Source organism: Oryza brachyantha, chromosome 2 (genome assembly GCF_000231095.2).
Source record: "Oryza brachyantha chromosome 2, ObraRS2, whole genome shotgun sequence".
In the NCBI taxonomy this organism is placed as follows: domain Eukaryota; kingdom Viridiplantae; phylum Streptophyta; class Magnoliopsida; order Poales; family Poaceae; genus Oryza; species Oryza brachyantha.
Window position 1 is genome coordinate 21,656,758 of NC_023164.2, and position 15,597 is coordinate 21,672,354.

General features: G+C 43.3%; 3 protein-coding genes across 3 annotated transcripts; 2 read left to right on the forward strand and 1 right to left on the reverse strand.

Moving 5' to 3' along the window:
• Positions 1-1,208: 1,208 nt before the first annotated feature.
• LOC102702448 (transcription initiation factor TFIID subunit 8) lies at positions 1,209-2,423 on the forward strand. Its single transcript, XM_006648899.3, has one exon. The coding sequence runs from the start codon at positions 1,305-1,307 to the stop codon at positions 2,172-2,174; it is 870 nt and encodes a 289-aa protein (XP_006648962.2). The 5' UTR covers positions 1,209-1,304; the 3' UTR covers positions 2,175-2,423.
• A 452-nt stretch (positions 2,424-2,875) lies between these two features.
• LOC102704308 lies at positions 2,876-7,990 on the reverse strand. The gene is made up of 4 exons (XM_006647675.3): positions 7,284-7,990; positions 6,261-6,481; positions 5,454-6,143; positions 2,876-4,824 (listed from the first exon to the last, which is right to left on the reverse strand). Exons 1-4 carry the CDS (start codon positions 7,499-7,501, stop codon positions 3,479-3,481), a joined length of 2,475 nt encoding a protein of 824 aa, XP_006647738.1. The 5' UTR covers positions 7,502-7,990; the 3' UTR covers positions 2,876-3,478.
• A 3,435-nt stretch (positions 7,991-11,425) lies between these two features.
• LOC102704587 (cell division cycle 20.2, cofactor of APC complex-like) lies at positions 11,426-14,253 on the forward strand. The gene is made up of 7 exons (XM_040521119.1): positions 11,426-11,962; positions 12,049-12,315; positions 12,405-12,674; positions 12,761-13,351; positions 13,440-13,651; positions 13,770-13,835; positions 13,987-14,253. The coding sequence occupies exons 1-5, from the start codon at positions 11,825-11,827 to the stop codon at positions 13,581-13,583; spliced, it is 1,410 nt and encodes a 469-aa protein (XP_040377053.1). The 5' UTR covers positions 11,426-11,824; the 3' UTR covers positions 13,584-13,651; positions 13,770-13,835; positions 13,987-14,253.
• Positions 14,254-15,597: the final 1,344 nt, after the last annotated feature.

Genomic DNA, 15,597 nt, shown 5'->3' on the forward strand with positions numbered 1-15,597 from the left:
CATTGTGGACTAAACTTCTTATCTTCATAGATCTATTCCTCCTGATAGTTCTCCTCTCTAGGAAATTGAGTACCATTGCCATTCAGGATCAATTATCGTCCCCTCAGATTTCTCAACTCATTTTCACACTTCAAAGACAAGTTCAGCTTCATCAGCCCTCTCAGGGCTTCAAGTTCAATTGCAATTTCTACACTCCTCGGCCTATCTTCCCCTTTAAGCCTCAAGCATTTAAAACCAACTGAGCGACCACATTAACATGCCTAATTCCAGCTGCCTTAACTGCATACTGGGAAGTGTTGGAAGTTTGTCGCTGACGTGGAACTGATTTGGGCATTTGGCACACACTTCTAACTTTTATTTAGTCAAGATGTGATTCACACCATTACTTTGGAACATCTTGATCAGGCCCAATTAACAGAGAGTGATAGGGAAGAGATAGTTAAGCCTTTCGCCATGGAGGAATTGAAAGAAGCAGTCTTCATGGGATGGAGAACAATGGCTCCTAGGTCAGATGACTTTCCAATTGAATTTTATAAAAGTTTGGGAATTAATGCGGAAGAAGAAGATAGCTGGACGGTGGACTGGAATGAGAATTTTGGTGGCTAAAATGGCAAATTCTTCGTGGTGTAGGGATTTTGGTGCTTGCTGGAATGTGGATGTTTGCTGCTGCTGTGTCTGTTGCCTGTTGGTGTTGTTTCGGGATATTTCCAGCTAGCTTTTGTTTTTGTCCATGACATCGGGTGTGCTGCTCTGAGATTAGAGTAGATGCGTTTTAGTCTTGGGAGAGCTGCTTAGAGCAATGGGATGGCATTGCAGTTTTGTAGTTCTCACTCGAATTTCAGTTGTAGTTGGTGTCCTAAACGCTGTATTATCTGTCTTTTCCGATAATAGAAATAGGAGGAGCTGTTGTTCGGTTGTTCTTCTATTTCAAAAAAAAAAAGAGAAAAAAAAAGTGATCTACACTCTGCTGGTGGCTTTTTTTTTCTTCTTTCTAATGGAGCTTTCTCTTTGGTTCCTGGGAATGCCCTGTACTCTCCTAATCTCGTTACCTTGGGAGGGGAAATGAACCTAAAATATCATAATGAATTAGGCCCAACTTATAAAATATGTGGGCCTCCAATGCACAGGTAGTAAGCCCAAAACTGATCCGGAATAGTACTTTCCACTTAAAGATCCAAAAAGTGCACAAGGAAAAAGAAATAAAAATATAAACTGAAACTGAAACATGGCATAAAGCCATAAAACCACCGCCTCCAACGATCTGACCTCTAGGGTTTTAAGCCTCCTCGCCGTCGCCGCCATGAATGGGAACTCCGGCGAGGGTCACCCGTGAGGCGGCCGACCACCTTCCCTGCAGCCTCCAGGCCGCGCTAACCACCGTATCCACCGCCCAGATCCTCCGCTCGTCCGGCTACACCGCGGCGGAGCCCGCCGCTCTCCGCGCCCTCTCCGACATCGCCGGCCGCTACGTGGCCTCCCTGGGCCGCGCGGCCTCGGCCATCACCGAGGCCCACGGCCGCACGGAGCCCAACCTCGTGGACCTCACCCTCGCGCTCGAGGGCCACGCGGCCGCCGGGTTCCCCGGCGCGTCGGACCCCGCTCGCCCCGTCCTCCGCTCCGGCGTGCTCTTGGAGCTCGCCGGCTTCGTCCGCGCGGTGCGGGAGGTGCCGTTCCCGAAGCCCGTACCGCGGAGGGCAGGGAACCCAAGCTGCAAGGCGTGGGAGAGCTTTGCGGCGGCGGGGAAGGAGCCACCGCTGAAGCACGTGCCGCGGTGGCTGCCGTGCTTTCCCGAGAAGCGGGAGCCCGAGCCAAAGGCAACAAACGAGGGGGCGGCGGCGAGGTGGGAAGCGCGTAGGCGCGACGAGGGGGAAGCGAATGTTGAGGAAGCGGTGGCAGTGAAACCAAGCGGTGATGGAGCGGGGGGCAGGGGATTATTACCGGAGAAGAGGGGGAAAGTGAGCTTTCGCTTGCGGGAGGGGGCGAAGAACCGGCGATTGGGATTGGACCGGCAGTGTGACGGTGGCCTCGAACGATTGGAGGAGAAACGAGAAAATTCCGCGGCAATGGTGGTTCGGCACGGGCGCGCGGCGAACCACCGGCCGCTCGGCCATGGTGACGGCGGAGGAACGGAGTTGGCGCTGTCCGTTCCAGTCGTGGGGTTGAAGACGAGTTGAGCTTTTCAGGAGCTTTGGGCCGTGAATGGACTGCGCCTACAGGCTAAAGCCCACTGTGCACTTCACTTGCCTCGTGGCCGAAACTGTCAAAAGGCTCCAGTGTTCGGGCGGCTGCTCGATCCAACGGAACGGGACGCACCATTGTTGTACAAGTTAATATTGAGCGGCCACAATTATCTTTAGGTTTGTTCAGGAGTTGAATTTGGCCTAGATTTCGTGGTTTCCAATTCCACTATACTCTAATGATATATACCTCATCTGTTTCAGTTTCAGGTTATAAGATATTTTAGATTTCTATAAATTCATATAAAAATATTTTAGTTTTCTCTAAATTCGTATAAATATCTTATAACTTGAAATGGAGATAATACTAAATGATAAATTTCTTCCTTTTTCTTCTCGTGTACTTGAGATCAAAGTTTTCTTGATGATCCATCCCTCACATGCCACATGGGTTCCTCACCGTGAGATTCATCCCTTTCATCTTCGATTATTAACTTGTGGAGACGACAAAACAGGGTACTAGATATTCCCATCCACTATTAAACAAGAACTCCCTTTTTATCAGAAACTGCGGCAAGATGCAGGGGTAAGGTAACAATTCAGAATACCTCTTTCTCTTTGCGGACAACTCATAATACGTGCAATGACGCTCAACCGGAGTAAATATATATGAAATGATTTTTTTCACTTCAACGGGATACAGAGAAAAAAACTACATTGTTAACATCAACTGGTGTTACAGTTATGATATATTACATCGAATTGCTACACATGCTTATAAACAGAACATACAGTCGAAGAAACTATTAATTCTTTGGACAGTAAATAGCAGGCAAATCTGAATATAACTGAGGGATTATACATGACATCAGAGAAACTATGAACTATTGACTATGAGATGATGCATAAGATTAGCTAAAATAGACATCCTAAAATGCTGAAGTTAGTACTTTACAGGAGACAGATATGCCAAAAGCCATTTTATAGTTACCAACACTAGTTGATCTGCAAAGAATTTCCCTTCCATGGAAGTCATTGGCTCCACTACTGTATGATGAAAGCCTAAGGGCTCTCAACCTCCAGTTAGAAATATACAAGCCCTGTTGATCTTTACATGTCACGCTGCTAATTAGTTATCAGCTGTTCCCAAGTTATAGTGAAGTAACCATGCCAATTTTCTCTTTACTGACTTTAGCCCAAATGACTGGAAAACCCACATCTTCGATTAGCAGGGAATGTACACGAAATTGCAGGTCCAGGCTAGCAAATTAACACGAGATATTTAACATCACAGTTGACGCCTATGAAGGATCTCGTAAGGCAGGACTAGCCATTCGAACACGGTGAGCAACAGCGAGAGGTGGCCTGCCAACAGCTTCCAATATCCTGGTAAACACAACCTTCGCAGGGACACATGTGACAAGTGGAACTGCTCCTCCTATTCTGATCAAGCCACCAAAAATGCCACTGTGCCTATGTGCTTTTGCCTGACCACCTACTCCATGATGCCTTTTTCCAGTGGAAATGGAAGAGAGGGTTCGGACCTTCTGACTTGACAGGCTTGCTTTCTTGGATGCCTTCTTTTGAGATTTAAACGCTGACGGCCTCCTAGCATTTGAGGTGCTTTTCTTATCAACCTTTACCTGATGATTTGAGGCTGAGTATTTTCTAAATCCTGGTTTCATCTCTGAGTCTGGATATGCAAAACTACCTTCATCATCACCATCCAATGATGCCCCCGAAGGGTTAGATCGGGGAATTCTTTGCATGGCAGTCCTCCTGCCTGTACACCAAGCAGGTTGACCTCCAGTTCTCCCTTCCAAACTAATATTGCCACAAGAAACCAAGTTATCAGTGGAACCATCTCCAAGTATTTCAATTTGAACAGGATGCCCAACAATTGCTTTGCCATTCAGTCTGCTCATTAAGGACACAAGAGGAACATGCTCTCCCTGGTAGCTAGCCTGGACCTTCAAGTCAACATCAAACAACATTGGACCCATGCCACGAAGACGTGAACTGTACTTTTGGTAGAATGAAGATCCGTCCCAGTATGCATTCCGATCAACATGAAATATCTTATCCGAATCCCTGTTTAGGGGAGAAATCTTGGAAGAATCATTTCCATAATCACTAAAATAACTGTAGCTTCGGCTAAAATCTCTTGTAGCCTTCAAACATGAAGAATATGTTCTACCATGGTAAAAGTTAACCTCTGAATGGCCTGTGTCCTCAAAAAAATCTGTTTCATCAGAATCATAATTGAGCTCATCTTTGATTTGGTAAGAACTTTGTCCAAGCAATTGCTGATTGGAAATTTGTATATTCCCTTTTCTAGAATTTCTACCATTTGTTTTATACAGAGATCCATCCATGAAACTATCTGATTTGTCTAACCAGGGATATCCATCTGTCGTATCCAATCTCTTTGGTGCATTGCGGCTATTACGTTTACCTTTCATATGCCATTGGGAGACACCCAGCTCAGAAGAGCCATCCTCTTCTGATTCATTCACTTGACACATATAAGAAGAATAAGTCAGCTCATCAGCATCAGCATCAATGTCCACATGCCTGAACTTTTCAGAAGCTGGAAGGAAATAAGGATCATGGGCATTTGATGCTGGATGCAGAATCAAATTTGAACCTGCTCAAAAGATCGTGACCGTGATCAAACAAGCCAAAATCTAAAACTCAAAAAAAAAAAAAACAAGAGCACAGCCACGAAGGTATATTGACAGAACTGATGCAAGCTTAACTAGAGCTATACAGAAATGAAAACAAAGGTGCACATAAGATAATTTGAGTGGCTATCTAAATCATTTGCTATCTCCTTGTTCTTGAACCAGGTCACACACCTCAATTGCAAATTTGACAATATTCATTGGCATAACCAACATTAACTCAGACAAGTTCTTATTGTTATACAAGTTAGGAAGAATAGAACATTTGAACTTGGAGTGCTAATCTGTCTTACAATAAACTGTCCATGGCTACAAAATCATGGTAAAAAATTAATTTCAGTTAAATCCAATGGTGTCATTTTGTGTCACAAAACCTACATGTTGTTTGACTCATCGTTGGTTCAAAACTCAAGTTTCAGCCTAGAAATGTGTGAGCACCTCATAAAATCAACAGAGTGGGTAAATAAGATAAAAACTGTTCAGTCATATTTGGTGCAACAACAATAAGTTCTGGTAATGTTTTAAACAATGTGAACCCGCACATGCACAAGTAAAAATTGAAAAGAAATATTAGCAAGGTGTGAACACATACTTTGTAAAAGCTCAGCATCATCTTCCGTCTCACTCTCAGAGCATTCCCTCTCTGAAGACTCAGATATGTGCTTCTCAACTAGATCAGAAGATGTCTGCTCCTCAGAAAAAGAAGCAGGATGATGAAGATAACTTTCAGTATCAAAATCACCTCCTGTGGAAGCCACTTGTATGGAAGGTAAATCACTATGACTGTAAGTATCACCAGAATCAGTGGGTAAGAATACATATCTACTTCTTTTAGCCCGGTAATTGGCAGGCGATCGATCCATTTCTCCCTGAGTTGGGACATCCCCATAGTCATCATTGTGCTGTGACTGATGAGGCAATTTTGGACTGCTCTGCAAAATCTGAACCAGTGCTTGGCGTTTATCACTTTTTTCAATAGATTCATCAAAATCACTTCCATCTGATCTAATCTTTTCCACAGTTGTGATTTTCTCCTTGCTCTCTAAACTTGCTCCGGCCTGAATATGTCTTACATGGGAGATGTCTCCCAAGTGATTACCCAATGGATTGTCAGAAATGACCCGAGTAGGAGAATCTAGAAAGTTTCCCTTTGAGCCAGCATGGGGAAAATATTGCTCAGCCTCTTTTTTTGTATCAGAAGAAGTGGATATACCCTTCCGTTTCTTACTCTTTTTGCTCTTGTAGCGGGTACTTCCAAGATCTTTGTTATGTTTAGAGCAAACTGCATTCACAAAAGAAACTGAGGTTTTATATCCATCATACTCCCTTGAAGACTATGCGAACAATATACTCAACAACGAAGGAAGTTATATCAAACTCTGCCATTAAATGAGCTTACCAGGGACACTAGCAGGTTTGGAACCTTGAGCCTGATTCTTCGATGCAAGCAACTTCTTCTCCAATTCAAGAGCATGAAGAATAGCATCTTCTCTACGTGCATACTTCTCTCTTTTCTTCAGAGAATTTCCTTCAGTAGCCTCTGCCTTCTCAATACATGCATCAAATTCCCCACACCTAAATGCTTTTACACGCTTTGATTTTTCAATGTTGTACCAGTCGCTATGAATAATAGAAGACAAGTAAATGGACTTCAGAATTCATAATACACGAAGCAATCATGTAACAAAACAAACAATATGAATGTAATAGTGTGGCTATTAATTTATGAGAAAATACTGCAGATAAAATAGAATCGGAAATGAATGATCAATAAATATTCAGCAACATTACTCGAACCCTCCCCCTGTTTGATTTCTAGAAGGCAAGCATTTCCCCGAATTACATAAAGTCAAAGTTAGTTTCACATAGAACGACCATTTTCTTGGTTTACGCATAGCAAACAATGGAAAATTCTCTACAGAACTGACATGCTGAACATAGCATTATAGCAACTGTATAACAACCTCACTACCTCAGGAACAAGGGGTACAAGAGCAATCGTATAATCTTTCTAGTTTCTTTTCAGTCCTTGACACCTAGAGCCTTCAAAGATCAGTAACCGCATAATACCAGGAAAACAATCAGTGGGTTATCAGTTCCACAAATTTCACTGCATATTTTACAAACAAGAGCTCTAAATTGTCCTCAGACTGTAAGCAACAAGGCACGTAAGCATGCTAGCACTGAGCTAAACTACAATAACAGATCATCTCATCCTAGCACACGAGACACAGGTACACACCCTTGCTTCTCGCCTTCTTCCATCGAAGTTTCAAAGGACTGAATTACTGAAAAAGAAAATTTCTCAGCATCCGAAATGCACTAGAGGCAGCAACTAACCAAAAATTTACCTAGCCATTAGCCACAGAAGTAGAACGTTACAAACAAGAAGGCAGGTTTGGGATTGAGAGTTGGAACTCACACGCTGGCATCCTCACGGCCAAGAAGCTTGACCGGCGTGCCGGACCTTGGCGACATGATCTGCGACGGCGGCAGCTCGTCGGGCCCCAGAATCCTGCCGGGCCACCATGACCCGTTCCTCCGCCGCACCCACACAATGGTCCCCGGCGAGGTATCCCCAACGCCGCAGCATGCCTCCTCCCCATCTCCTCCCCCTCCCCACTCCGAGCACCCCGCCATCGCTCCTCCGGCCACCAGACCAACCCCTAACCGCCCGGCTCGCCTCACCCCGCTTCTAGAAACTTCCCTCCCCCTCGAGATCTGCCTTCCATTCAAATCCCGGAGGGCGCCGGCATCTACAAGCCCTCCTGCCCAGCGCCTCCTCCGCGCGCCTAGATCGCCCTGCCCTCCCACTCGCTCAGCCTCCGAGAACAGCTTCTAGAAGCTTCTCACCGAGGATCCCACGGAGAACCGCTTCGGCGCTTCCTCCCCCCAACCCCCACCTTCTCCTCCTCCTCCACCACCACCACCACCGCGACGCAGGAGGCCCTCCGGCGGCGGCGCTGGTTCCCTGCCGCCGAGGCGGTCAGCTCCTCCGGCGCTCCTCCGGAATAATTTTTTTTCCCTCCTCTTTCTGCGACAGAAAAAGGTGGGAAATTAAAGACTTTTTTTTTCCTTTCGGGTAGTTCTGTTCTTGGTTTCCGGTGGTCCGGTCTGCGTGTGTGAGAGAGAGAGAGGGAGGGAGGAGGGAGGAGGGGGCACCGGCACGGAAGGTAACCGACGGGTCGATCAAACACATGGGCCGGAATCGAATCCAGGGGCGGGCGCGCGGCGCGGGCTGATGGCGCACGTTACGGGAGCACGGGGAGTCCATGGCTCCATGTGCTGGATGGCGACGGAGTTTTTCCGTTCTCGAACTTGATTGGCGCATGTACGCGAATACCGTGCATCTGTACGCCTGTACGTGAGCACGCTTAACGGATGAGTTGATGACGGCATGTGTGTGAAATTTTCGAGTGTGTACGGGTGTAAGCAACTGGTGAGCCCGAAATATGATACGGGAGGCAAACTACAACATCACAGCAAGAGCACTGCAGATATGCGTTGGTTTAATCGCAACCTTATTAAGTACTCTCTTCGATTTTTTTTAACGCCGTTAACTTTTTATGCACGTTTGATCATTCGTCCATTTATATAATTATTGACTATTTTATTATAATTCGGTTTATTACTATTGTAACTTTTAGGTCTGATTTATAATTTTGTATATTTGAATAAAATTTTTGAATAGATGAATGATCAAATATAAATTAAAAAGTCAACATCTTCAAATAGAAAGAAAAACGGAGGGAGCAACAGGTGTATCATGCTATTGTCAGATAGACGCTAGAGTTAGACTATTGCATAAGAATGCACTCTGTATTTAATTGTGTTAAGACAAAACTTTAATCGATAATAAGGATGAGCTTTTTTATCCTTCTTATGTCACTAAGTGTGGTACCTTAAGGTACATTTTACCTTGATGTACCAAAAATTTATAATAAAATTCTTGATACCTTGAGATATTTTTCGAGGATGGTAAAAAAATCCTAAGACTTATATTTTGTCGAGCATCCATTGAAGAGGCACTAATGGATGATGGCGTCCAACTCTTCTGTCTTCAAATCTCTTCGCTTCATCAAGGCTTGTATCCAGGCATCCAGCTTGGATAGATCATGTCTGGTTCAAAAATTCTCATCACGCTTGAAGATTCACGCTTAGTTTGAAGTATTGCACCTTTGACCGGGAGTGTGGAATTCACCGCATTGTAGGTACTCTATGTTCTTGCTTCTATAGATAATGTCATAAAAGGATATAGTCATTTGTTTATGAGTAAAAATAGTTGTGAGGAGTTAAATGAGTTAGATGAAAGAAAGCACACGATGTCGGTTGTTTGTAACCATCTACTTAGGCACTACTTAACACTCATTTGGATTTCAACTGATTTGAATTTAAATTTTGATTTTTAAGAATATTTTTTTGGTTAGCCACAAAAATAGAGCCAAGAAACATAAGTGAAAAACATCCTAAAATTATTTTACAATCAAAGTATAAAATTCAAAATTAGTTTCAAGATATAAAATAAAGGATCACCCTCAATAGCCAAACGAGCAAATGTGATTATGCAAACTAATGTGATCATTGAAAGTGCATCTAGGTCCCTCAAGTGAATTTTGGTTATATAATGACAAAGGATTTTAGGGGGCTAACCTATACGGTTGAACATAAGTGCAGTGATTTAGTCCCCATCAAGCGACCTCGATGACTAATATACCCTATAAAAGAAAAAACAAGAAAGGTGCAAGGGCAAAGCGACAACTTGTATTTTTTTTCCCCTCTATTGAGTCCTTAGGACATAAGGTGCAAGTACATAAAGTGAAGTTTTTGTGCGATCATTTTGACGATGTAATTTGATGTTCCATTAACTTGCCCCCACTAAATATTAAAAAAATATTTTCATTCTATTGTAAAAAATCTATGGAAAAGAATATTGTAATTTCTAGTATTTAATATCAAAACCTTATCAACGTTTTTTTCTCGATTAAGTCCTCCTTTTCAAATAAAAGTGAACTTAAAATTTCAAACTTCTACTTGAAATTATATATATGAAACTTTCCATCGTTAAACTTTCTACATAAATATACATTAAGTTTACACATAGATAAAATATTTCTAGTCATAAACTTTATGCATAGGTATTCACAAGCTTTAAACACAAATAAAATAAATATGTTCCTAAACTTTATACATAAATAAAATATTTACGGGACAATGGCTCATTTGACCCTCGTATGAATGCTAATTGTCGAAATGACCATTTTTTTATTTGCTTATTTGACCTCGTTTTTAAAAACCAAGCCATCGTTTGACCCTCTTATGGAGTTTCATTTTAGGAAAAGAAAAATAATAATTATGGAATGATGAAACTACCCTCATCCATCATTAACCTAATTTTATCTCTCTTCATCCCGTGTAGTAGACCATCCACGACTTAAGTGGTTGGTGCATGGAGACGGCGGTGAGAGGTGGGGCATGGTACGAAGAAAGCCCGCGGGGTGCGCATGCAGTGGTGGGCGTGTGCTAGGGCGAGAAGGGGTAGTAGAGACAGCGGCTGCCGCTCACGAGGAGGCCGTTGGAGAGAGGTGGCGGTGGCTAGAGACAAGGGGACGGGTAGAAGCCGTTGCGTGTTGGCAAAGTGACGGGCGCACGACACGATTACGGGTGTAAATGAACGGAGGCGTGACGGCCGACGGCAACGCAAGCGTGCGCGGGGATAGGCAATGCGTGGCCTCGGCTCGGCCGAGGGAGGAGAGAAGAGGAGGGGGAGATAGAAAGAGGGAAGGACAAAACAATCAATTTGTTCCCCAGTTAACATTGTTAACTTCACTCCATGAAAGAGGGTCACTCAGTGGCTTTGTTTTTTAAAAAACGTGGTTAAATAAGCAAACTGAAAAAATAGGGTTAGATTGATAATTAGCTTTAAAACAAGTGTCAAAGGAGCAATTCCCCTAATGTTTATATGTAGAAATATTTTTGCTCTTCAACTTTGTACAACAATCAAAATAATCTACCCAAAATCACAATAATAATGATTTATTTTGAGAATTTATTTAGATGGCAAAATTTTGATATTAAATTTACAATCTTTGTCTGATATATATTTGTCGATAAAATATTATAACAGAGAACACTGTGAATTTAGGACTAAAATATAAATATTAATAATCAATACATTCCTAATCAGGCTCCACGTGTTCTTAAAAAAAGAACTTAAACAGGCCTCCCTGGGAGGCTGGGAATCGAACAAAAAATGTCAAGGTTAAAGGAATAACGCCTTATCAATTGGGGCCATGAAGCCAATTTGTAATGAATTTCAGCACAAGTGAGATGAAGTCCATCGTCACAAGATTCGGGCCGGCAGACGAAGGAAGCCTTTATCAATACAGTAGAGAAATTTAAACAAAAAAATCAGACACTTTTGCTCTCAACTGCTGGGGTGCTTGGTGCTTCTTAACCTTCACCATATGGGCCTTAGCCCAACGCACCCAACCTACCGTAGAGCCCAGCGCAAGCCCTAAAAATAGCAACGGCTAATTTTTTCCGTCTCGCATCGCACTAGCCGTTGCGACCTGCGATCGCCGCCGCCGCCGCCCCTCTCCCATCGGCCATGGCGTCCTACAAATACGCTCCCCTGTCAAGACCCTAAGCCCCACAAAGCAAGCATCTGCATCTCCTCTTCTCTCCCTCCTCGCCGCCTCCCCTCGTCGATCCGTCGCGCTTGGGGAGACGACGCCTTCTCTTCTCGCTTGCTAATCAAAGCTCTCGTTCTCTTTTTTTTTTCCCGTTAATTTCCTCGTGTTTAGTTAATTATACCATCTTCTTAGCGTGTTAATTTGTTCTGTATTACTCTCTAATCAATCCGGTTTACCGTGGTGATTTCACTTGTTGTTTGATATTACTGCTGTTTGTTTGCATTCTATTTTTGTGCTTGTGTTGGTCTATTCCCTTCTGTTTCTGCTAACCATGGACGCAGGATCCCACTCGATCTCATCGGAGAAGAGCCGCGGGCTCGCTCCGCGCCCGCCGCTCCAGGAGGCCGTCTCCCGCCCGTACATACCATCACTGAGCACTGCCCCACGCAACCCGGCTGCCAAGTGCTACGTGAGTCCTCCGTTCGCCGGTCCATGAGCGCGTATAGACTGTTCGACGAAATGCCTGAACGGGTGGATGGTGTGCGTGCTCTGCAGGGGGACAGGTTCATACCGGACAGGTCGGCGATGGACATGGACATGGCGCACTACCTGCTCACGGAGCCCAGGAAGGACAAGGAGAACGCGGCATCGTCCCCGTCCAAGGAGGCGTACCGGAGGCTGCTCGCCGAGAAGCTGCTCAACAACCGGACCCGGATCCTTGCCTTCCGGAACAAGCCTCCGGAGCCCGAGAACGTCTCTGCTGCGGATACTGCTTCTTCCCATCAGGCCAAGCCGGCCAAGCAGCGGCGCTACATTCCCCAGGTAAACTCACGTGCTTGGTGTTTCTTTCGTGTTGATGCAACGGCATGCCCATGGAATTGTGGTTCCTGATGAGGTTTGAAACTATGCAGTCTGCGGAGAGGACTCTGGATGCACCAGACCTCGTCGACGATTACTACCTTAACCTGCTCGACTGGGGGAGCAACAACGTGTTGTCAATTGCGCTGGGCGACACGGTGTACCTGTGGGACGCTTCGAGCGGATCCACATCTGAGCTCGTGACTGTCGACGAGGACAGTGGCCCGATCACCAGCGTCAGCTGGGCTCCCGACGGTCAGCATATCGCCGTTGGCCTTAACTCGTCTGACATCCAGCTCTGGGACACCAGCTCCAACCGACTGGTTAGTATTGTTCTGTATCCTAAAATGTAGGCAGCGTCCTAGCATGCTTGATCCGTCCATGAGCCCAGCTTGTTCTTTCTCTGCAGCTGAGAACTCTGAGAGGTGTACACGAGTCAAGAGTCGGTTCACTGGCATGGAACAACAACATCCTGACCACTGGCGGCATGGACGGCAACATTGTGAACAATGACGTAAGAATCAGGAACCATATCGTGCAGACGTACCAGGGGCACAGCCAGGAGGTGTGCGGGCTCAAGTGGTCTAGTTCAGGGCAGCAACTGGCCAGCGGTGGCAACGACAACCTTCTGCACATTTGGGATGTGTCCATGGCATCCTCTGTCCCATCCGCAGGTCGCAACCAGTGGTTGCACAGAGTTGAGGATCACACAGCCGCTGTGAAAGCGCTCGCCTGGTGCCCATTCCAGAGCAACCTGCTGGCAACTGGTGGTGGTGGTAGTGACCGGTGCATCAAGTTTTGGAACACGCACACCGGTGCATGCTTGAATTCTGTTGATACCGGATCACAGGTTTGCGCTCTTCTCTGGAACAAGAATGAGAGAGAGCTGCTGAGTTCACACGGATTCACACAGAACCAACTGACTTTGTGGAAGTATCCATCCATGGTTAAGATGGCTGAACTCACTGGCCATACCTCCCGTGTCCTTTTCATGGCTCAGGTGAGTTTCTTGCTGATTATATTTGCAGTCACTGCTTACAAATTTATCTATTCTTCGCTGATGGTCTTATCATGTGATTGAACTACAGAGTCCTGATGGTTGCACGGTAGCATCGGCTGCTGCAGATGAGACCCTACGGTTCTGGAATGTGTTTGGAAGTCCTGAAGCGCCCAAGCCTGCAGCCAAGGCTTCCCACACTGGGATGTTCAACAGCTTCAACCATATCCGATAAAGATGAACCACGAGAACAAACTCTTCTATCGGATACAGGTCCTTTGGACAGCATAGATGATCATGCTGGTATATTTCTGTAATTCGTACTTATTCCTTAATTGTTTAATGATGTTGAGCTTCAGCTTTTGGCTATTGGTCTAGAGTAATTTTCGCTCACTGATTTCTTTTGGCAATGCTCTTGCAGATGAGACGACCTTGGCTAACAGGCGTTGCAAGACATTACAGTCCTTCGCATTGTTTCAGCAATTCGGTTAGTCTCATTGCTCAGTAGTTAACGCGAATGCATAGTACGGCACTGGAAATGTAACTGATCTTTGTTTGTTCCTTTGGATTTGACTTCATCGACATCTTCATCGTTGATTGGGGCATGCTATCTTCGACTTCACCTGAGCACTTATCAGGGAGGAATGAAAATGAAAAACTGAGTCTGGCAATTCTGTCAGCTTTAGTTACGTCTTTTGGTAGTGTATGTACAGGGCACGCTTGTTAATACTGAGTCTTTGATTGGTTTGATGCACCAAAAGATCAGATTTTTAAAAGAATCTTTTGGTGGAAACATCAAATGATTGGTTTGATGTAACAAAACAAGAATGGTAAATTCAAAATATTTTGAGTGTGTTTTTGTTACACCATCCAGAATACTAATAACACATTTGATTAAGGTTCTGAGTTCTCTTAACAAATTGCACATGCAGTTGTTTGCATCTGAATTCTGAAGCCGTTCTATGGAACATTGATAGTTTAAACTTTAAAGAGCCGTTCTATGGAACATCTATCTATCTATCTATCTATCTATTATCTATATAAAATAATAGAAAAAGAAGGCTCCACGTTCGCTCTCACGGCTAGAAATTATCACGTTAATCGGAGAAAAAGAAAAAAAATATAAACCATTAGATCGCGGTGGGTCTAGATTATAACGGTGTAGATAAATCGAAGAAAAAGAAAAAAATATGAACCGTTAGATCACGGTGAGTCCAGATTATAACGGTGTAAATAAATTGGAGAAAAAGAAAAAAATATGAACCGTTAGATCACGGTGGGTCCAGATTATAACGGTGTAGATAAATCGGAGAAAAAGAAAAAAAATGAACCGTTAGATCACGGTGGATCCAGATTATAACGGTGTAGATAAATCAGAGAAAAAAGAAAAAAATATGTATCGTTAGATCATGGTGGATCATAAATCATAGAAAAAGAAAAAAAAGGAGGAGTTTTTTTAGAGAAAAAAGAACTTGATTTTTTTGATAAAATTGAACGTGGATTTTTTTTGGGAAAGATTGGATCTTTTTAATATGGATCGGACAAGGAGGAAACATACGGATTTTTTAGTAGAAAAAAGAACATTATTCTCTTGGATAAAAATAGAATGTGGATTTTTTTTGGAAGGATTGGATTTTTTTAATATGGATCGGACAAGGAGATAAAAATGTTTTTTAGAGAAAAAAAGTGATTTTTTGGATAAAAAAAAGAGCGTGGGTTTTTTTTTGGAAGGATTGGATTTTTTTGACCGGACAAGGGGAAAACATGATTTTTTATTAAAAAGAACATAATTTTTAGAATAAAAAGAACTTGATTTTTGGATAAAAAATAACGTGATTTTTGGATATAAAAAAGAACATGGATTTTTTTAAGAATCTGAATTGGACAAGGAGCTTTTTTAGAGAAAAAAACGTGACTTTTTGGATAAAAAAGAACATGATTTTTTGGATGAAAGAATGTGGATTTTTTTGGAAGGATTGCATTTTTTATAATCTGGATCAAAAAAGAGAAAAAAACATGATTTTTGGATAAAAAAGAACGTCGATTTTTTTGGAAGGATTAGATTTTTTAATCTGAATTGGACAAGGAGAAAAAACGTGAATGTAAAAGTTTGATATAAGTTAAGTCCGAGTTTAAAACTATATTGCCACTTTAATATTTATATTTTATAATATAATATAAAACTATATTTGATATTATAAAAAAATTCATAACGAAGCTAGCCGCACAATCCACGCGGGCCACAATAC